Below are 25,135 nucleotides of genomic sequence, written 5' to 3'. Positions count from 1 at the left end.
ATGTGTTCAGAAAAAATCTTCAGGTTCATTTTATATAAAATAATTTATATTGTAATACTAACTAAAAAAATTGAAGACTTATTTTATTTATTTTACTCGTACGATCTTCATATAACTAAAATAACTATACTCGTATACCTTTTATTTAGGCTGTTGTTTAATATTGAATAACATAGGTACGTTTACCGACTTCTTATAACTGAATTAAAAATGATATACCTTTAAAACGTTGATAAATAATCATGGTGAAAAAAATTGAAGTTATAATAATAATACACTTTTCAATTAAAAGCTGTTTAGAAAAAATATTAACTCGCAGACATATAAAGTAATGTGACGTATACTATTTCTAGTTTAAAAAAATTATATCAATAAACAGTTAAATTATACAATAGTTATAGGTAACAACTAATAATATATATAATGGGAGTATAATGATTTTATATGGCTTTAACATCATTCGGTTTATGAAAATGTACTTGTTATAGCCGGGTCTGATAATGTCGGGTTCAGTATTATTAACATACAAACAACCAGTGTGTCATAAACATTCAGTTAATTATATAAATACCATTCATGTTTCGTATAACATGTATAGTTTATACATTATGAGAACAAAATAATATAACACTTTGGAGTCTAAAGAGTCATACGGCCGACATATTATTTCTGAGAATCGAATGTATACAATTATTGATTTTAATTAAGCCCTTACACTACAAAGGTATAAGATGAAATTAATATTTAAGATTTAATTATACATACATATAGCTACAAGTCTAACTATCTACAATCTAAGTTTGTCTTATACACGCAGCTCGTGTTAATAATCGTATATGAGTATTGTAATATACCGTGTACAGTCGACTCTCGATAATTCAAACGTTCAATAATTCAAAATCTTCGATAATTCGAAATACGGTAATGCTCGGTCTCTTGAAAATCACGTGGTAATCTGAATAAACACAATGCATTTAAGTAAACTCGCTAATTCGAAATTAAATTTTAGGAAAAATGACCACTACCACGCAAGGTCGTAACTGATGGTGGGTCTAGGGGTCCGGACCCCCCTTCCGAAATTTTTAAAAATAAAAATATTTTAGTTAGCGGTTAGGTTAATGACAAGTGTTCATCAGTATATATGTTTGAAAAAATTTTGGATTCCACGAATTTTTTTTTCAGTTACGGTCTTGCTACCGCGTGACAATTAAAAGTGTTCACCAAATGTAAAAAGTTATGAAAAAATGAAACTAAATTCGATGAAACAGAAAATCATTACAGATTTCTTTAAAAAACAATAATCTTTTAAAATCATAATTTTATTTATATGGTATAATAATTATGTAGTTTAATTTACAATTTAAAAATAATAATATATAACTAATATTATGTACTACCTAATTTTCTGAAAGAATCAATAATTATGTACAATATTAAAATACAATTTTTTGGTCTCTCGTTATTTCGAACTACTCAACAGTTCGAACACTCAGTAATTCGAAGTTATAACGGGATTGTTGAAAAACTTCGACTTACCGATAATCGACTGTATATAATTATATATTTACGTATACATATCAATATAATTTTGATTATTATAATTTTTCTGATTTAAATGTTATGCAATTTAAAGTTTGTTCAACAATGAAGCTATATGGAAGCATTTAATAAATTATGGCTGATTAAGTTATGATTCAGGGGAATTACACATGACACACAGACAATCATACTCACACATACGTTTTACTGAATATACCATATTGACATAAATAATAAACGTCATACATTAAAATAAATTAAAACTTTATCTCATAAACATATTTTATAATAGGAATATATACATTTAGCGAATTGCAAAATATTTGCATAATGATTTATTATAAAGGTACACGTTTTGAATTTTGATCATAAAAAAAATCGTGAGCAGAAATAACGGATGCTTTTATATTATTATTAAAATATAATATAAATAGCAAAAAAAAGGGTTTACAAATATAAAATGTATAACTTCTGGTAATGTTGTGTACTAAATACAATTAATCGTGATAACATAATATGAATTATCAAATAGGTAAGTGATATAAGAGTATCGAACTATAATTATCAACAATTTAATTATGTTAATTATATATTAAGATTTTTAGATTGTAATGGTGGCGATGAATGTATTAACAATGATGTCCATTTTTTTCTATCTATCACCTTTTGTAGCATTAAAAATTCTTCGATTTTCTTCTTCAGCTAATTTTCTGGTAGGTACTGAATCTAGTTAGTCAAAAATGTTTGGTAATTTTTGGTCAAAAATAAAAAAATAGGTTTTTAAAAATGTCATAAAAAAGATATTTTAAATGTTCAGAACATTTTTTTTTTTAAATTACTGTCAATTAGTTTTTTTGTATTTGAACAAGGTTTTCATAAATAGTTCATACATTGACCAAAAACTTTAAAAGAAACGGTATAAATACAATTTAAAAAAATATAGAAATAAAATATATGATGTTTTAAGTTCAAATTTTAATGAAACTAAATATAATTTAAATTTTAAACGAAGAATAATGATTTCAAGTATTTTGATGTGATTCAAAAATATTATTTGCGGTACTAAAAACTTTTAAAGTATATTTTTATCTTTCATACACACAATGAAATATTTTTAATATTTTATGTTTCACCAAAACTTAACTCAACCTAGTTATTGTATTATGAATAGTAAAATAAATAAATTTGATTTCAATAATATTTATCATAAAATAAGCTTAGTAAAAAATATAATTAAAGCTAACTTCACGTTTTTAGCATACAGTGTGACTTCATTCTATCATTGAATTCAAATTTAACACACCCGTTACAGTGACCCATCACACTGTACAGCACTTTTCAATCTTTTAAATATGTATTTTTTTTTAAAGATAATAAAGCTTGTTATATATAGTTATTGTTTTGCATATTATACTGTACCGGAAACGGTGAGCGGAGAAAATTAAATGTCCATGTTTGCAGCGGAGAGACCGGCAGCGGTTGCTGTACCTAGTTTAATTCAGCGAGGGCGTATTATATAATATAATAAAGCAAAATAAACATTTTTATTTTTTTTTGGCGAAAATGCTTAAGTCATGTTTCATGCTATTACAGCGTTTGTGAGTGTATTTTATTTTTTTTTAAACGTAAAATGTACCTTTACCGTTGCGTTATACACGGAGCTTACCCAAGTGCAATGTACCGAAATATAGTTTAAGTGGTTGACATTAAAGCAAAAAGTTCTAGCTTGTCTGACCCCCTGACTTAGGTTATGTTATAACTATTATACACTCTCTCTTCCCTATACTCATACGTATACATTTAGATATATATAAATATAAATACGTGTATTTGCTGTACATTTTGGAATTTTCGTATAACGCAAGTTGCGGACGGCTGACGAAATGAAAAGTATAACGTTACATGGTGTTTCATTGTTTTATGTGTGATTTGAATGAATTATCTTGTCATTTGTTAACCAATAATATTCCCATAAATTATTGAACTTATCATTTCGGCTAAATATATATACATATTTTTTAGCCCTTCATAAATAGGTATAACTTTTGATACGTCTTGCCAAAACGTTTTATCGACTGATAACGAGGTGCAGGTTACTATAAAGTTATTACCGTTTATAGTTGTTCAATAATTAGTTGTTGTATATAGGCTTATAAATTTATAATAATACAGCTGAGTTTCGATAACTCGAGTATCAATGGGGAAAAAAATAAATACTACTTTGTTTTTTTTTTAGTTTTACCTACAATTCCACAAATACAACTTAAAATTTAAATAAATTGTTATATTGTACATATAATATCATTAGCATAAAGTCTGTAAATTTAATTTAATAAGATCAAATATGTTCTATGGTGTATGATATCTCATATTTCTACCTATGTTTTATTTGAAAACTATTTATTTTTTGATAGTTATTATTAGGTACATTTTATTTCAGCATAAAGTTTATAAATGTACATGGTTCAGGCCGGCTGCACTGGAAAGCCTGATGCCCAGTACAGGACTTTATCCACTGTCCCACATGACCAATCTGCTAGGACTATATACTAAGTACGAATATTATGTTTGATATGATTGGCTCACCTTTTTTCACACATAATCGCTCTTAGCTTGATTCGATAGTAAATATATAGTGATGCATAATAATATTATGGCACGGTTTTGGTAATTTTTCATCAAGTGAAAATATTATCAAATCACTTATTTAAGATTTTAACGGCGTCGATTTATCATTTTAATAAAATCAAAATCGATATTATGGTGTAATGTGTTTTGTAAACAACTATACCTACATTAATTTTATATCCCGTTCAAAGTTATACGGATAACGAAGGACGATAAGTGGCCGATTGTTGGTTGCAGAGTATTTTACCCGGCGTGGGTCCGTCGATGAATTGCTTGTATAGGTTTTATTTAACCACGAGAAACGCCTGGACGCCTATTAATACAACTATAACTTATAAATAAATCCTTGATACATATTATTAAATATATAAACTTAATGTGTTTGAATTTTAGAAATCAAAGTTAAGATTATGCTAAATTAAAATGTGTAGCCACTGTCTTCGTTGTGAGGTGTGTACGGTGAGACTATACTGTGAAACGATAATCGACTGACATAGACACATCGAACAGCGCGAAGAAGTAGTAGAAGACGCAATACCGGGTGATGTGTATAAGTGAGTGATGCGTTTGATGATCTGATCGAACGGTTGATCCGGAACTCCGGAAGCAAGGTGGTCGGAAAAGTGTTTGCGCGGTTCTTACCGTTTTTCCGAGGCAAATAATAGTGCGGTGGTGGCCGCCGCAACACCAGGCCCTTAGTTGAAGTCATCCAGACAAAATGTGAAGATATTCGTGACAGGTTACGTGGTTCGGTGATCGGTGGTAAGACGCTCACTCTCCTTCTTCATTGCCCACCGACACTATGCAGAGCAAAAACTATATAGAGTATCAGCGGGACGAGTATCAGTTCCGCGCTACCACTAATTCGATCCGCGTTTTGTTATTATTATTATTATTTTGTCATCGCCATCATCGCCGTTGTTTTCGTCCCATAAAACACAGATTAACCACTCGGCGGATATCGTCACTCTCGAAGACACAATATCATCACGTCACCTTTTTTGATACGTTCGTGTGCCGGAACGGTTGGTGACAATATTTTGCAGTGGTGAGATATGACCAGTGACCCACAATAATTGATTATACCAACTATATCGTAGTGTAAGTGCTGTTGTTTATTGTGCACTTATTGTTTCTTAATGTGTTTTACATAAATTGTATAATTGTATTAAACATTTACTAACACGGCCACTATTTGAACACGTTTAAAATTTTTTTCGAGTCATTACGCATTTGTTACATAGATAAAATTACTGTTTAGTGTAGCTGTTGACGCACGTCGTATACTTTTTTATAACTAGGCAATAATGGTTATTATACGACGAAATGGAGTTATAATTAATATAACTGAGTGATAACACTAAATTCTGACAAATAATTTAACCTGAACCTTTTTGGTGTACCCATCTGTATCTGTATTTTATTTGTATCCTTCTTCCGTCACTTATCTTAATGTTTATGTTATTGTACAACAATTAATACCATAAAAATCTCCGCACCGTCATTGGCATACCTAAACAATGTATGTCGTGGCACCGGCTGGTGTAATAACTAATTATTAGAAATTGATTCTGGGATAGGATAAAAGTTTTATAATCGCGTACTAAAAGTATTTAAATCTGAAATTTAATTTCATGTATTTTACATGTTTTTGACGTCCTGATTTTTGTGTAAATTTAACGAACTATATATCAATGTGGCAGGTAAATAAACATAATATTATCTAAATTTACGTACAAAAAACAATGACGTATATGTATAGAAGTAATTGTTTTTCTAGATTTAAAATGACAACTTCTGTCTATAAGATTATTTTACTATTCTTTAAAATGTATAATATCTTACAAGTAAATCAAATTTATATTAGAACGAATAACGAAATAATAATAAAAAAAGTAGCGCATTTTTTAGTAAATTATACAGAAATTTTAGGGCATAAAAACATTATTTTTAGAGCATTAAAATCCCATGCGATAATTTTTGTATAATAATTATCAACAATATAAACATTTTTAATTTATTATGTATTCATACTAAGAAGGCATAATATTTAGGTGATAAAAACCGATATCAGATGCAGTAAGTTTTTATCAGTTATCTTTTAACTGTGATAATAGAACATTGTCCAAATGAATACCTACCTAAATAATATTGTTTCTATTTTTTTAATTGTAAAATAAACAAAATATAATGTATTTAAACTTGTTTCAGAATAATTAACGACTTATAAAATCGTTGAAATGTATAATTTAAATAAATAACTCGTTTATTTAGAGTATGATGAGAATAGATCCACGCCTGATAAAAGTAGTAATAGTATGTACAACAAATACCACACATACAAAAAAGATAGTTTCTGTCTAAAATATTGGTTCCTATTAATTGTATATTATTATACGAACCATTTAATATAATAATTAAAATCAAAAACTATAGAATTTTTAATTTAAAAAAAATCTATGATTAATAGATAAATGTGATATGAAAATTATGTTTATCATACGAATACAACGTTAAGTCTTTAACTCTTGACACCAAATGTTTATTTTGTGTAAGCGACACTAAGCGTCCTGTAACCGAAGTATACCATTTCTGCTGTAACCATTTCCAAGATTTACTGGATTCCTAACCTAATCCAACTGAATCGGGATTGAACCGACACGTACTTTTATGCTAGACGTGCTGGCAGCGTATAGCTAATGATGACCAAAACAAGACCAAGACCAAGACTATCGTATATCAAAATCTTGGTCATGCAGACTTATTCCTATTATTTTTCTCAAGGTCTTGCATAAGACTCTAGTTATTTTCACAAAATGTGTATAAAAAAAAATTAAATGCCTGTTTTGCTTGCGTAAGTCGTGTACAGGTTTTTTGTTATGAACTCGATAAAAGATGAAACTTAAGTCCGATATATATTTATATACCTAATATATGTATATAGTATCTTACTGTGTCGTAATTTTTAAAAACCTACCTATGGTATCATGTAAACTTTGATAAATTACTAAATGTCATGATTTTAATGTAGATATATAATATGTACTAATGAATCGGTGGTCAACAACAATCAAATATAGTCATAGACCTATTATAGTGGATAATCTGCGTCCTTTTTTCCATTTAACAATACAATCGACGACAAGGTGATAGCGTGGTATGTGGTATAAATAACACTAATAACGAAATAACGTCATAACAGAAAACTACACTGGATTACGAAATAAAGAGTACGAGAACATAGTCGTGGTACACATACCTACAAAGGTAACGGCAGACGAGTCGATTTCCGGTATGCGATAGGCGATGGAACAGTAACGCACGAAGAACAGCCTACGAAGATCAGCGAAAAACAATTATAATTTCCGGGACGGTGAGTAAGACGCGAGTTGCGTTGACACGTACAGACTCACAACAAAAGAACGTCTAGTTTTCTTGTCCCAGTGCCCGAGACAGGTATCTTGAAGTCCCGCACAAAATAATAAATTAGGGATAGATGGCTTACGCTCAAATGGCATTTGGCGATCGCGTGAACAACGAGCAAATATATAAAATTGTTAATTGTTATGTTCCTGGCGAAGACGGGCAGCTTTCGAACAGTACAACAGCCATACTAATAAACATTAATCAATAATAATAATAATAATAATAATAATAATAACAAATAATATTGTCATACGATACGGCATATTGGTAAACAGAAATTGTTTCTTAATTTCTAAAGGCTCAAGGTGCTTAGACGATGTTTGATGAAGCCGAATATTATGTTCGATAAACTCGGAGGTGACAGCATGACGGAAGTAGAGTATTGATATCTAATATCTATGTATAATCAGTGTACGATGGCATAACTTTCTGTTTATGAAATGTATTTATATAGTTTATAAGCTAGCTGCCTCGACGGGCATTGCTTTTGCTAAATATTATTTTAATTCAATAAATTGAAAAAAATGCACGATAAGCTAAGGTTAACATCAGGGGTGTATACAAGGGGGAGGGGGTGATAGGGGCGATCGCCCCCCCCTGGACATTGCTGAATGTGTTTTATGTATAGGTGCTTACATATTTTATTATTATATTATATTAAAAAATTAAAAATACAGTGCATTTTTTTTCTTAATGGAAATGGAATAAATGGATAATGGTTATCAAAAACGTGTAATAAATAAAGAATGAAAATAAGATTGATTAAAATCAAAAGATTAGAGATATTGTGGCTATAATCACAGATATACCTATACAATAATTATTATTGTAGTAGTATCCGTGGCAGTATGTCTATAATAAATATTAATTGTGATCGTCTACAACTTACAAGATTATATTATTTTTTTTTTTAATGGTCCGCACTCTGCAACCTTATTAGACATATCTTTTTTTATAAGAACCTATGATTTGAGTTCAAATTTCGCCTCCCCCTGGAAGAAGAACTGAATACGCCCCTGAGTTAACTTATAATTAAATCCCATTGTTTTATCGTTATATTTTCCTTACGGTAAATTCGTTGTTATGCTTACCAAAATTATGATAAATCAGTTATTAAATACCATGTTTTCAGATGTTATGTACCTACGTGTTATTGAAAATTCCAAGAACAAGACATTTTAATTTTTTTTTTTTTTTTCAAGTACACACGTTCGCGTATCTATTTGTCCGTGGAAACATACCTAACGAAACATTTTTCTGAAATATTCTCTTAAACGAATTAAAAAAAAAGTTTTATCTAAAGTATTTTTGTAACGATTTTGGTACAAACATATTTTAATATTTGTTCAATGGAGACGATAGTCATTCTACTACAAAACAATGGTGTCGGATAGTGCAACAGGTTTATTTATCTGAAATTGTATTATAAATTTACAAGTTACCTACTAAATCAAGTCATAAATCCTAGGAATGGTTTATGTTTGTAATAATATGGTTTTGTGTGGTCGTTTAGGTCTCGTAGGTTCTAAAATATTGATTCAACCCACCGGTTGCTGGATGGTTGTAATTATGTGGGAACCTATAATTATCCGTGTGACTATACATTTTAAACAGCGATGTAAGCGTTTTTAAATATTTGTTATTACAATGATAAAAATAAGTAAAAATAGAGTGAAGCTGTTTATGCAGTTAAATATATTTGTTTCAATAACTCAAACATGAATCCGGTATGGTCTAGTGGCTAGGATACCTGGCTTTCACCCAGGAGGCTCGGGTTCGATTCCCGGTACCGGAATAAATTTTTGTTTTTTTTTTAAACATTTTATTTTAATATTTTACAAACAATAATATTCCACTTTCATAATTTTTTTTTTTTTTTTATTGATCTAAAGACAACGGCGACAACGGCCATTAGTCGTAAACGTTGATTACATTTTTTTTTTTTTTTTTCATAAGTTTATATCATTATTTAACTTAAGTTATACATTTTTTTTTATTGATTTTTTTGTTTTTGTATTTGTTCATTGAAATTACCTCTAGGTCTTCGTCAATGTTTATCACAAGTGGGTAGTAGGGAGATCATGTGATCTATTTATCTATATGTATTATGTATATATCACTATATACATTATAAATGATACTATACCCTCCTTCTCCAAGAGGAGACATGTGCAGTCTTCACTCCCATTGGAGTGGGACCTAGTTGGAAACCGGATGACGCAATTGGACGACAACTTGGGGATTTGGTGATCATGTAGAACCACACAAATTTTTTTTGCTCTTAGCTATGAATGGAACCGATGACTGTGTGAGTCGTAGTCAACTGCGTGACCACTGCGCCACTCCGGCCCCATGTTATAGAATATATTGGCGAAAACCGAGGGAATGTGATTCTTTTAATCGCATATAATTTAGATTAATATGTGACATGTATATTTTATTCTCAAAAATAATTATTTTTCATTTTTCTGATAATAATAATTTAATATGATCAATTTGAAAGACAACTTATTATAACAGTTTATGGCTTACAATAATTTCAAAATTCTATATTAAGATGTAGAGAAAATAATATATTCTCTAAATCGTGTTCTAAATGCATACTATAGTATTTAAACGTAAATATAAAGTACAATATGTTTTATTTATTACTATAGTCGGGTGGAACTACTGAATGCTCTTCTAGTTTGTCAGTCTCGCTATGTTTGTATTGTAACCTAAATAAAAATTAATTATTCATGTATAGATTGTAATGATATTTTTGTAATAAAAAAAGTTATACTTGGAACTACTAGAATTTAGTTTCGAAATATTTTAAATAAATCTGCACAGTCCACAATAGGTTATTTCAGTTTTTATTTAAATTCAATGTGAAAAATAAAATAACAAATTACTTTGGTAAATTAAAATTACTTCCTCAAAAATGAAAAATCGGGCTTGCCGAAATTAATTCCACTGCGTATATTTCAGTAAACACGTAGACCTTAATATATAAAGAAAATCCCTGCACGACCTGCAGCGACGATTTAATGATGTTTGAGGAAAAACTCAGTTTAGTGACTGATAAATTTGCTAATTCAATAAAAATATAAAAGTTTATACGGAAAAAAAATTGTAAAAATATGCATTAAATAAAAGATAAAACTAAGGATTCATCCTGTGATGTCGCAAATACGATAAAATATAAAAAACTAAGGCATGTGCAATTATATAAAATAACATTATTTATGCCCTCGCTAAAGTCAGCCACGATATAGACATCTGCATATTATTATGTATATTGTATATTGTATAGATCGTTATTCCACAAAAACATGAATTTACGTGTATCCGGCTGTAGGCTTCAAATATTTATTGGGTAAAACATTATATGGTAATAACGAGTGAACATAATACTTACATATAAATATTATAATATGATAAACGATTCCACTCTCCTTCCCCACTCCGAAAAAAATCGCATGCCTTAACCTTCATGTTTACCATATTATTAAATTGTATTACAAATACATTTGCGATGAGCTTAAAGTTCAGTCGGTTTATTATTAAAGCAATTTATTATAATATATTTGGTTAAAATAAATAAATATCACAACATGAACAAAAGTGGCCTGCCAGAAACATCTTGGAGGAGAATTTGTGAAGGAGCAGTGACCAAAGTGACCCCCATCCATAACTATATATTATAGCTTTTAAAAATATTGTTTGTTATTTTTTCTAATATAATAATATCATTTTTAAATTAATTAAATTATATACGATATACATTATACAATAAAATTGTATAGAATATATTTATTATTTATGCATATACAATATTGAATACATATTATACACTAATAATCAGATAAATGATTGTATTTTAATATACATTTATATTATATATTTTACTGTCTTAATAATATGTGGTTATGTCAGTTATGATATTTGTCTATAAATAAACTCTTACGAAATTTAAATGTACCTAAATAAATATTGTATAGTACGCAATTACAAATATTATACAAAAATTTAGTGTCAATGTTTAGTTTTCGCTTCTCTAAAACTTTTAAATTGATTTAAGGCTGTAGCCTGCAGTGGTCTTCTTGATTCAATACCGATCAACCAACACATTTGTATTACAAGTGAATTTTTACTTTAAAAAAAAAAACTGAGGTGATAAATTCAGTCAAATTCATTCATTCACAATATGTTGTTATTATAATATTACATAATATATAGGTAAAATATCATTACCTACAGAAATTATTTCTTAGTTCTATAGTTTATAGATAACTATATAAACATATGGTTTTTAAAAATGGCAACCTTATTTTTTTCAATAATATAACAATGTAGTATTGTTTACATTAAGTGAATAATGTTAGGTTTGAAATAATAATGTTTTATTATCCATAAATATAGTAGTCATTTATAAAATAACATAATGGTGTTGACGAAACAATATTCAATAAATTAGATATTCTTTAGTCCTTCGATATAAACGAAATTGGGCTTTAAGAGTACATATCACGTACAAAAATATTGTTCGTTAAAAACCATAATAAGGAATTAAATTTAAAATGGCGAAAAAATTGACCGTGCTTCATCGTTTTTCTTTTCTCTCGTGATATAAATAATATGAAAAGAGTTACATGATTGTTTTAAAAAACGTGTTGCTCTTTTCAAACTTGGCCAAAAAGGAGTTGGATGGATTTGATGGAGAAGAATTTTGAAAGAATAGTAGTAGTACAGTGGAGGAGAATTATGATCGTTCAAGACTGGGAGAAATAGCGTAACGTTGCGATGGTGGCTAGGACTCTTGTGAGAATCAGAAGAAGAATACACAATCATTATTAATGACAATAATAATAATAATAATAATAATACAAAAGTCACTCACTCTGGGTGCATGCCGCGGGTCCGAGTAGTTGTTGCCGGTTACGTTTACCAACGTGGTGACAAGTCCGGCCACTCTGACAGCTTCCACGTTTGCCTTGGTCAGGTCCCTGTGCAGCTTGCGCAAATGGAACAGCGTGAGCAGCACGCACAGCAGGTTGATGATTATCCACAAAGCGTTGAGTATGTAGTGCCGGAACGGACCGTGTACGAGCGGACAGCCTGGCTTGTCCCTGGTCACCTCGGCGCCGGCGGCAAGCGCACCGCTCATGAACGTCGGGCCCAGGTTGATGGTGATGGCCGCGAACCATATCATGAACGTACCGAACACGACGCATTGCGGCGAATCCAACAATAGTGGAACCGAAGACACCTGCGGCAAAAAACAATGTTGATTAATTTCAATGTTGAATTATTAATGTAATTATCATTATAGGAATGTAACGCCTAAAAACCCATAAGGAATACTTATATGCCATAAAAGTTCAATAAATTGTCAAGTTCACTTTATTTTTATTTTTAACAAGTTTTGAGCCAAAAATATTTTTTATCAAACTGCACAATTTCAAGTCTTTTACGTAGGTGGGCTTTAATCCGAAATAAAGAATTACACTCGTGTAATTGTTCGTTGTTACTTGTAGGTAATTTACATTTTACGTCCTATGTATCTGTTCGAATGCAATAATTATGTTCAACAACATGCCATTAAGCACAAGAACATTGTTAGCGAGTGACAAAGTTACTTTTTTAATTCCTATTAGTTACCTCTTATTCTAATTTAAAAATACGTGAAATTTAATCTAATATGTTATACTTCAATCATTACATAATAGCGATACATAGTAAAACAACGCAAAGTGCAAATAAATCACAGTTCATATTATCATATATTTACCTATACTTATTTGATATAAGTTTTTTACCACCAAAATTTTTAACCAACCTTATCGTGTTTAGCATATTATTTTAGCAGCCAGTTCAGGAAAATGATAAGAGAATTTTTTAAGATTTTTTAGCGAATTACATTTTTACCTTTTATGATCCTAAAAATCTACTCTTTAGTTATAACTTATAAGTAAGTTGATACTACATATTATTATTATGACAATTTTAAAATATATAAGAATATTGAATAAAATCAACAAATTCTACGACCTCAAAAATAAATATTTAGGACAAGACGCATCCAAAAGCGAACAAGGAGTAGGAATAGCAATTATAATCGACAAAGAAATAATAACATATAAACTGCAAAAGAAATGCTCAATCTATACCGCCGAAGCCATCGCCATAATATCAGCTCTTAAACATATTGAAAACTATCCTCAATAAAACTTCAATATATTCACAGACTCCCTAAGCTCCATCAATAGCATCCAAAAATATTTCAAACCAACGACATTGCCACCAACATTATAAATCAAATCGATAATCTAAAAAACCAAAACAAGAACGTCCAAATAATTTGGATACCAGGACATTGCAAAATTCACGGAAATGAATTAGCCGATCATCACGCAAAAGAAGCCATAGTATCCGAAACTCCCAAACAAAAAAGTAACACAATATTAGACACAAAAAAAACACATAAAAATAATCACTCAAAATATATGGCAAAATCACTGGTCAGACCAAAATAACAAATTACGTAAAATAAAACATAACATAAATCCCTGGCCGCAATACAAAATTTCAAGAAAAACCGAAATAATAATAAACCGACTCAGAATCGGACACACCCACCTCACACATGGACACCTCATGAAGAACCAACCACCGTCAGAATGCACCATATGCGGAGTAACCCTCTCAGTAAAACACATGATGACAGAATGTCGATCAAATGAAGAAGAAAGAGAAAAACTAAATATACCAACCAACTTATACGAATCAATCGGATCCGACTGTCAATCCGAAAATATCATGCCATTCCTCAGGACAACCAAAATAGATAAATACATTTAATTAGAATAAATATAGTCAACAGCCCTTATAGTTGTAATTAAATTGTCACCTAAAACATGTAAGTTTTAAGTAATAGTATAATGTAAATTATGTATAAAGCTAATGGCCCATGTCGCCGAAGCTATAAAGATCAATAAAAAAAAAAAAAAATAAAGAAGAAAGCAAGTATATGTTATCGCGTTTAAGTCTGGTAAAGGTAAATTTAACCAAAAATCAACAAAATAGTAAAGTGAACCTAGAAACGTAAATGTTTTTAGTATATTATTAAATATGCTTGTGTTCAGTGATGTTCCTCACATAACTACACTGTTATCACTGGTTTAGGTATTGTGAAAAATGCTTTTAAAATTGTATTTAACAGTCTGCAGTTAAAAAATGAATCCATTCAGAAAATATGCAATTAAAAAATAATAATTTCGTAATGAAAAACATTTAAAGTAGTTTTAAGATGAAAATATACAAATATTTGCATGTTTTTAAATAGTTTTATTTAACCTTTCTAAATTTTCTTTATTTAATCATTTTTTATCGTTATTATTTATTTAAATTTTTACTGTTTTCGATGACAACACACATATTTAACTTCATACTCTAAAGCAAAATATTATACGAAATATTTTAATCTATAAGTATTGACAATATTTGAAACAAATACTTTATTAGTTGTAACTTATATTATGTATCTTAATAGTTTAGTTTTTAGTGGGCCATCATTTTTCGAGGTACCACTGTTATGTACCATTATAGTTACCTCGCCTAAACTTAAAATATTTATAACTCATACAATTCTTATGCATCATTCAATTTGTATTTGTCAAAGTACCTAAAAAAACGCATTTTGTCATTAAAAAAAAAAAAAAAAAAAAATTAAATACGATAACTTTAAAGAATAGCAAAAAATAAATGTAGGTTTTTAACAACTATTAACGTTATGAAAAATACAAAATATTTTTAAAAAAATGTGTACTTTATAATTTTTGAAATGATAATGTTTGTCTTACGTTAAATAGATTATCCGCAGGTACACTTGAAATTGGATTTAATTTTAATTTAGAAAATTGTTTTGTGTTTATTAAATTAAAAACATTTTGGTTAAATTCTGCAACATACATAAGTTTCCACATACTTATGTTATTTGTGTGTGGAACATTATTATGGTTTAATTGAAACAATAATATATATACATATATCATAGTTTTGGATGACTATTTTGATCGTAAGATTGCTAATTACTTGATAACTTGAAGGGTTGTTAAGTTATAAGTTTTTCACAATGTTTAGAATAATAATTAGTATTCACCGGGGGACGGATATTGCTCGATACAACTTTCCGGCCAAACATAAATCCTCTCGTTACTCGGGCGCACTCGGGCGCACTCTGTTAAAACTCTATTGTATTTGTAGCTTACCGTATTTGTTTGGTGTTATTATAATATTATTAATAAAATATTGTTTATAATGATATAAGCAATAAAGCCTTTACCTATATTATACCAACGTAATTATACCGGATACACAAAATTTTTATGCACATAATGTTTGTGATTTTCATTAATTATATTTAATGTAATTATAAGTTTCAACAATAGAATTTTAGAAAAATAAACAATAAAAATAAAAATAATAATTAATACAACTTTCTCAATGAATCTTTAATTTATAATTAATAATAAAAAAATAAGTATTTTGCTTTCAATATCTCATACTTAAGTATGTATATTATATTATGTAAAGGTAAAAAAGATATCTGTTCCTAATTAGAAAATTAAAAATGTATTGTTATAGTGCTCGTTTAATTTTATAATTATTAAAAAACCTTTTTTTTATTATTTCCTATTATTAATTTAACCGTCTCGATATTTGTCTATATACTTTACCTAACCGATTAAAAAATGAAAGAAATATTTTCCATAAAAATATGATAAATATTATAAATATCAAATATGTAAATATACACAGTAAAATTTTTTTCTTTTTTAATTAAAGAAAGAAACTGTCCGTGGCAGCTGCGGCCATTGGACGCAATATTACATTTATATTATTATATTATATAATACATTACATTAACAGTTGACTAATCGTAAACAAACAAAGAAAAAAATAACAGAGACAAGAATTCTGACTAAATTAGCTAGTCCAATTCGGTTTGCTGGAGAAATGACAATACAAAACTAAGCTTATAACAAAGAAGACAATTGGTTTCAATTGGTTGTTATTTGCGTATCGCCTAATTGTATAGCTAGTGGAGACTGGAGAGCTTCTCCTTCAATCGAGTTGAATCTTGAGTGACACTTTTTGTGTTGGTCTTTGACCAACGGTATTGTCGTTGAGAAGTCACTAATAATAACCAATGGTGGAATTTTGAGCTGCTATGAGTTACATATTTTGCATTTTTTGCAGATTAAAAATATTTGTTTGAAATGTGATGGCGTTCCATACTGATACTGACATTTACATGCAAAGATCAGTCTTATAATTTATATATTATATTATAGTAGTAGCGATTATTTAAATTAGTATAGTGTTTGGAGTTATTGTTTATTAGAATGTACTCGTATAACATTTGCAATATGGCTTATACTTTGTCTTTTTATTCATGATATTCGATAAAGATAAGACTCTTAAGAAACTTAAATATATAATTATATAATATGTATTGAATAAAAATACAGATTTTTTTGTAAAAATATATCACCTTGGTATGTAAATATATTTTTATTGAAACAATCTAAAAGAAATTATAAGAATGATCTTAGAAAAACAGTGAAGCACATCAAGTTAAACGTATTACCACATATAATATAATATATTATACACTATTGCACTTTCGCTAATGAAAATTAGATCCCTATAAAGTTTGAAAACGTATCACGTAGATAATTTCCTTTTCATCGAAACGCACGTTCTAGTATTTTCTAGTCTGATCGAAACGAGGTTATGATATTGCATTGGATATTTTACAATTACTTTTTTATTATTATTATTGCTTTTTTTCTGAACACTTTGCTGGATGAAAAAAATATTCGAAAAAAATCACGTAACACCACTGAAAGAAATCGAAAATCGACGGCGTTTGAAAAAGATTATTTTTCTCAAATAGTTTTCCTACAGGTAGACAAGCGTCTAAGTAAAAACTTCAGGTTATCCATATAACCACCCAGGATTGATCTGGTGATTTACTACAATGTTATTTATTATGGTAATTTATTATTACATTGAAATATGGTATACCAAAATGGCAAAACCCCAATACTACGATCTAACTTCTTCTAGAATAATAGTTTACTCTAGGACACTATCCTAAACCGAGTTGAGTAAAGGCAGACGAGTTTCCAACATCCGGTGTCTGTATCCGGCCTGGCTTTTATATTCTATTTGTTTTTCCGTCAAAGTAAAAACTATTTTTTTTTTTTGGCAAACCATATTTTTGGTTTTGTATTCTGTCCACTAGAGTAGATTGATACGGGACGCGTGCTAGACGCGATGTCGTCTCGTGAAAATGAACTCGTTGATATTCGGTAGGTAAATAGTTTTTCTATTATTTCTACGTAAATATTATATACATACAAACAAGTATATATATATTTTTTATATTTGTTCATTGAAACGAGCTCTAGGTCTTCGTCAATGCTTATCACAAGTGGGTATAGTAAGGAGATCATGTGATCTATTTATCTACGTATAATGTATATATCACTATATACATTATACATGATACTATACCCCCCTTCTCCAAGAGGAGACATATGCGATCTTCACTCCAAATGGAGTGGGACCTAGTTGGAAACCGAATGTCGCAATCGGACGACAGCGTGGGGATTCGTTGATCACGTAGAAGCACACAAATTTGTTTGCTCTTTGCTATGAATCGAACCGATGACTGTGCGAATCATAGTCAACTGCGTGGCCACTGCGCTACTTCAACCCACAAACAAATATGGACTCGGGGGCCGATGGCCTAGCGTTCGTTGGAACCTTGTACAATCACGAGATTGTCTTATAATATAATATATACTCGTGGTACGTGCACAAATCGGGTAGCGAACGAGATTTGATCACGTCGGGACCGCTAATGGAAGTGGCATTCGTTCCGCGAGTCTCGTCTGGATAAGCGTGGCCTACACAGGCGCGCTGGGGGGAGAGGTGACTTAATATCAATCGTGGTCGCCCTGAAATGGTGATTTTGATGTTCACAGAGCTTCGTCCTAATCAGCGTGGTGTCGCACTGTCGCAGACTGTGTGATATTCTTCGGCTGGTCATTGAGTCGACTTCAGGGTTATGCACTCTGGCGTCGTAACTGGTTGACTACTGGCGGTCGTCGGGTTTGGGCTACAACAGTTGTTGTATGCCACTGATGATAATATCGTGCTGCAACTAAATTGTTCGATCGTGAGCTGGTCATTATATGCCGCTTGTTGCCAATATTTTTTTTTAAATTTATATATTTCAACGCTTAACGGCAATTAACAAAGACAAATACATAAATATTGGTAAGTATTAGATAAGTATTAGATAACAAATTAGTGTATATAAAAAACATTATAAGTCTAAAGCTAAATTACTGATAGAATATAAAAATTAAAATATAGTTAATATACATATTATTATTATTATTATTATTAAGACAAAACAAAACGTTGTGTGGTCCGTGTCTAAGATTTATTCTACTTTTTACTTTTGACTAAAATTCCAAAAGTCTTGGGTCTGAGTCTATTTTAATAGTTATTTGGATAGGATCATTACTTAGATAATTTGTTCTACGAATGCTGATTTCCAATATTTGTTTACTACGGGACCCATTTCTAGGTATATGAAATTTAACCCTTTCAAGCTACGACAATAAAAACGCGCTTTTTGTATGCTGCTGGTGCCACTTGGTGTCTTGTTCCTTCGAGTCTTGGTGTTGTACGTTGTACTGTTATATGTTGACGGTTGAAGGTTAGAATGAGACTGACTTAGGTTTTGTAACTGAACCGGTATATATACTCTTTTTATGGAAACCCCAGTGCAGATTGACCGTGTGACGAGGGAATGTCATATACCTTTGATTTGGTGTGAGTAACTTTCTTGATACGCTTTTACATCATAAAACTCTTGAAACTTATTTCTTTACAAACCACCTTTGTCAGTTAACTTTCTCAGACAAAAGTGTATGATTATATTAAAAAAAAAAAAATAATAATAATAATAATAATAATAATATATTTATATTTAGTTAGATAATTAAACAACTCCTAGTCATGTGCCATAGTGGGTGGCTTCTTATCTCATCTACTCATGTTATTATAGCTCTTAGCATATATACTTATTATGCACCATTTGTACAGATTGTATATATTATTGTGAAAAAAAATATTTATTATGTCTATAAATATGTTTTTGCATAGTCAAAAAGCTTCAAAAATATACATACGATGACACACAAATCATTGTTATAGTACTTCAAAAGCATAGATGATATAGGCAATATATATAATGTTTAGACATCATTGAATATTTGGTCATTTTTAAAGTTCAATGTTTTCATTCATGGGTTCATCCAAAAAATAAAAAATAAAATACATTTACTCTACCAACTATATTTACATTGTTTCAATTAAAACTATTTTGTCATTATGTATACTATTATTATTTATTATTCATATTATTACTTATTATTATTATTAATCTTAAGCTCGTCATCTACGGCCATTATAAGTATTTGTAAGGGGGGATAAAGTTGGTTTGGAACATGTGTCTGTTTATGAATAGAGTTTGTAACTAATACTTTGGTGGTCATCCATTCAGAAACTAGAAGTCACTAATCACCCATACAGGAATTAGTAACACAAGCTAATGATTGCACTCTCGGGACACGTTTTGTGACTGAATCAACCACAGGTGTCACACCAAGCCACATGTAAATTATTATTATTTTATTAATTGACCCATGGCAACATAGGCCCAACATGGGTGTGGGAAGGGTACTAAGGACTTAGGGGTGGCCAACAGGTCGATCGCGAGGTGAATTAGAGTCGATCGTGACACCATTTGACATTTTTTAAGTTTTTGAATTTTTTTCAGAAAAAAAATTATTATTTTTTCTTTTTGTAAATATGTGTATCTTTGTATACTTATCCCACTAATATAAAAATTACATTTAGTTAATAATACTTGTATGTAATAATAATATAACAATACTTCTATTTAATTAATAATTAATTTTTGTTTTGTTTATTGACCTTTTTTTTTTTTTAGGTTTATTGGTACACGTATCATGAGTGTGGTTTTTGGCAGAATTTTGAATTGGGCACTCGTAGGTTTCTGTCATGCCCGAGTGGGGGACGGCGGCAATGTATATTATTATTATCATCTACACAATGAATTTCTTTAAATTTTCATTCTAATTATAAACTATTTATAATAACTACGAACCTATATCCATACCATTATATAATAGTATGTTAATCAATTTTTCTTATAAATTAGGTAATAAGTTATTACTAATAACAATAGGCAGTCAATATTATATTATACCAATAATTATTAGAATAATTTATTTCTATAATATTATAATAATATATTCGATACTTTGTATGCAAACATTTGTTTACCAAATCAAATTATAAATTGAAAAATAAATTAAGAATAGAAATTCAAAATAGATTATAGGCCATCTGTTAATAGATGTTGACGCACCGTTTCCGATTAAATTAATTTTTTGTGGTCAATGATTTATCATTGACTTCAAATTTAACAAAAACATTACAGTGACGTACTCAATAACGAATTACACTCAAAACTTATTAATTATTATAATATATACAGCGAATGAATTTACTGATTTATTTTATTTATCTAATAATATCTAGACGCCGGAATTGGGTTGGTAAACAATTATTGTTATATTAAATACCAGCTCATTTATGCTCTTTCTCTTGTGGTGTCCAACAAGCAAAAAATGGTCAGTATTCGCAATTTCTATGTTCATAACACTTTTCTTTACTATTATCATCAGTTGTATGCGGTGGTACCAACGTAAATAGTAATATATTACGTCTGGAATATATAAAAAATAAAAATGAAATATGACACTAAATGTCAAAACAAAATGAGATGGTGACACTCCTCCATTCACCTCCCATAAAAACAGTGCTTTTACTTGGGGTGCTCAGAAAAATCAAGTTAATAAAAATAATAATATTCGATTGAATTGAACTCACCTGATAGCCGTCTTCTTCATCATCCTCCGGAAATACCGGCGAATCGTTAAGGACGATGGTTAGCATGTTTATTGTGGACACGGTGACCAGCAACAGGAACGCGGTTTCGACCAGGCTACATTTTTTCACCGGTACACAATAAAGGAGGCTGTGTGCCAACGGTATCAATATGGCCGCTCTTGCACAGTCCACCATCGCCTGGTGGAATAATAGTCCTTGCGACCACCTGTAGAACAACAGAATAGTCTTCATAAAATAATAATTTAGAACGTAAACTATATCAAAATACACATCGAAAAATATATTAAATATCATACAGGGTCGTATACAAATGTCGTGTTATATAATAATTTTTAGTGTGCTATAAAATAATATTATGATCGGTGTTAAAGATAGGATAATGTTAAAAAAAAAAAAACCTATGTTATAATATGATGACGTATAAAAATACTATACAATGGTAAGGGAATAGGAATGACGAAATTTAGAAATGATAACTGATGTCTACTCGTACAACTGTTAAACATATTGGAAATTTCGTGACCTAAAAGCTATATATTAAATTGAATACTTCTGTAGTGACTCTAAACGAAAAAAATAATAAGGCAAAACAATCGGGAAGACAAATGAAAAACTCCATGTACAAAAATCATTTAAAAATTACTATAGTATAACTTATAGAGTGATAGTGTTACACAAAATAAAGTTAATACCTAGATAATATGAACGTAACAGTTTCTTAAAAAAAAAAAAACAAATTTCCGGAGGATTTACCAGCAAAAAATTTATATTTATAACAAAAATGTAATAAATGTGTTTTTTACATTATATATAATATACGTATATTTTTTTTTTTAGTAAATCTGATTATTGGGAAAAGTAAATGTTCATAAAAATATATGAAAATATGCTCAATTTTAATAAAAAAAAAAATAAAATAAAAAATATCATAAATAGTTGTCATGCATGTCCGCAGAAAAAACCAGAAAAGTTTGATTTTCATCTCTTCGCAACAGAAATTTATTAGGTTATACATAATATACAGAACTGTTTCTATATACGTAATATTTTAAATAAATATGTAAATATTCTACGGCTAAAATATTATTGTACACGTATATATATTATAATGCATTTTTATTTTTTAAGCGATGAAATGACTGTTTCATAATGCCAAAATTACTGTCTCTATATAATTATATCATTTTTCTATTGATTCTATTTATAGGCATGAAGATTTTTATATTATCTAAATTTGAAATAAATGAACAATGCTGTGGTATAACTGCATATTGCGATATGATTAAATTTTGGTAATCGTCGGTTAATTTTTTTTTGTTAAACACTTCAGAATATTTTCGTTATGGACTATAATAGTCACATACTCACATACTGTATGTCTGTTAGTTCCGTTTAGATATTTTTACTATATATACCCTATAGTATCTAAAAAGTAATATTACTAATATTTAAAATTATTTGATATAAAAGTGCTGTAGAAACTGCAATATGACAGCGTGTTTGTTGTAATTTTGCGCATACGCATATATCGGCATGACCTTATTTCGAGTGTAGCGAGTCGAGCTGACTGTTACAAGCTTACAACCATTGACTGTTGTGCGGTTGAAAATAGTGAAATAATATTATTTCACATTATCACTATTATATTAAATTAAAATGTTTATTTTATGTCATTGTTCTATCGGTACGACAGAACCAATATAGATGGCCTTTCTATATTATACGTGTTTAAGAACTCGTGTTTAATTGAATTTAACAATTATAAGACCAGACAGCAGTTTGGTGAAATGAAAAAAAAGGACATTAACATTTTATGTGTTCATATTGATCTGACCTAAAATGCGTTCCAATTGTAAAAGGTACACGTTTAAAAGAAAAAAAAACTGTCCGATAAAAAATAAACTAATTATCTTATATTATATCATATTTTATTCGGAATTTATATGTCAGAACATTAGTGAATAAATAATCTACGCATTCATAATTTTACAGGTAAAATATAATTTTTCAGTATATATATATTTATAAAATATTTTTACAAACAACGAAAAAGTTTTTTTTAAATGTATTTTTTACTCTCTACAAACGCTTGTCAAATATTTACTTCTCGAGTGGGTATTTAAACAAAGTTAGAAAAGTACTGTTCTATAGAAATATAGTTATATTGTAAATGTATTGGTATTACAATTAAATAGGATTATTTGATTTTGTTTCATAAATATTAACATAATATAACAACATAAAAACGGAATATCGAATATTTCGGTTTAGTGAAAATATGAATATTATTTTATATAGTTGCACTTCATTTTTATGATGACGAATTCATTCAAATCTATTTTTTAAATTGTAATACAAACATAAACTATGTTTTTGCTATAGTAGGTAGGTACTTATAAAAGTGTACTTACGAGAAATTCTCATTAAAACTGTTAATACTGAACTAATTGTAATAAAAACATAAAATCGATGCAATAATTCTTAAGCCAGCTTAAAAAGCAGCTTTAGAACAGGTAAAGATGTTAAAAATTCTTCTGAAGAACATCTTCGTTAATAGAAGAGATGTTTTAAAAACCGACAGAAAAGTAGAATAAGAAAATAGAGGGTAATAAATGTTTTTCTCTCTCCATAAAAGTGGCTACCAAAAACCTATCCGTTTTCATAGTGACGTCGTGGTAATTTCTTTTTTCTTTTTCTTTTTATCGCCGTACACTAAATGGTTATCTCATTGACGCTTTATGGCAAAAGTCTTCCCGAATGTATACGTGATAGCTTTTTGTAGTCTTTTGATAGAATTTAAAGAAATAAACACTATCATAAATACATTTTTTGATATTTCTGAGATCCAGTGAGAGAGTACCTACAAAAGTGAATTAGGCATGGGTGAAAAATATCACAAACGATCATGGATCGTATATTTCATAATAATGTAAAAGTACTTTGATATAAATTTAAATGGTAGGTTTTCTACATATTTCTCCGTTATTTTTTTGAACCTTCGTAATTAATGTTTATATAGTGTTTTACCATCTGTTTAAATAACCTTTCATAGTATTTAATAAACTATTTAATTTGTATATATCAGTAGGCTTAGATAGCTATTCTAGCAAGGAATACCTTAATATAATAATAATAAAAAATAAATAAACTATTTATGACTGGACTAAGTTTCTCTCAAAGATAAAATAAAATGTGAAGCTGTCCTGCAAATCTTTAATAATTCTAAAAAACTAACACGTCTGACTGTCACATCTAAAATTCTCATTGAAACTAATTTTTAAGCATAACACAATTAGATGAGGTAGGAATATTGTCACCTGTAAAGAAAAAGTAACTTGTATGAATTTAAATTTTGACATTGTATGAAATTCGAATAGCATAATATAATAATAGGCAGGCTGGTAGACATTGCGTTGGTTAGCAAAACTTACAATTGTATGTTGTGTGAATAAAGTTTAAATTTAAGCAAGACCAG

The 25,135-nt window shown here is 29.2% G+C and overlaps 1 protein-coding gene and 1 non-coding gene across 3 annotated transcripts in view; one reads left to right on the top strand and one right to left on the bottom strand.

Moving 5' to 3' along the window:
* The window catches only part of LOC107164451 (uncharacterized), a 138,523-nt gene that overhangs the window by 19,294 nt on the left and 94,094 nt on the right, over window positions 1-25,135 (bottom strand). For both annotated transcript variants that reach the window (XM_089220499.1, XM_089220500.1), the window contains 2 exons: window positions 21,640-21,865; window positions 12,476-12,844 (listed from right to left, as the gene is read on the bottom strand). In XM_089220499.1, the coding sequence (XP_089076625.1) occupies window positions 12,476-12,844; window positions 21,640-21,865 (595 nt within the window). The remainder of the gene's footprint in view (window positions 1-12,475; window positions 12,845-21,639; window positions 21,866-25,135) is intronic.
* On the top strand, window positions 9,317-9,388 carry TRNAE-UUC (transfer RNA glutamic acid (anticodon UUC)). Its single transcript has one exon. It is a non-coding gene; the product is annotated as a tRNA-Glu (tRNA).

This window comes from Diuraphis noxia, unplaced genomic scaffold (assembly GCF_037042655.1).
Source record: "Diuraphis noxia isolate RWA-SAM2 unplaced genomic scaffold, SU_Dnox_SAM2 contig0002, whole genome shotgun sequence".
Taxonomy (NCBI): domain Eukaryota; kingdom Metazoa; phylum Arthropoda; class Insecta; order Hemiptera; family Aphididae; genus Diuraphis; species Diuraphis noxia.
This window is presented reverse-complemented; position numbering and strand designations above follow the sequence as displayed.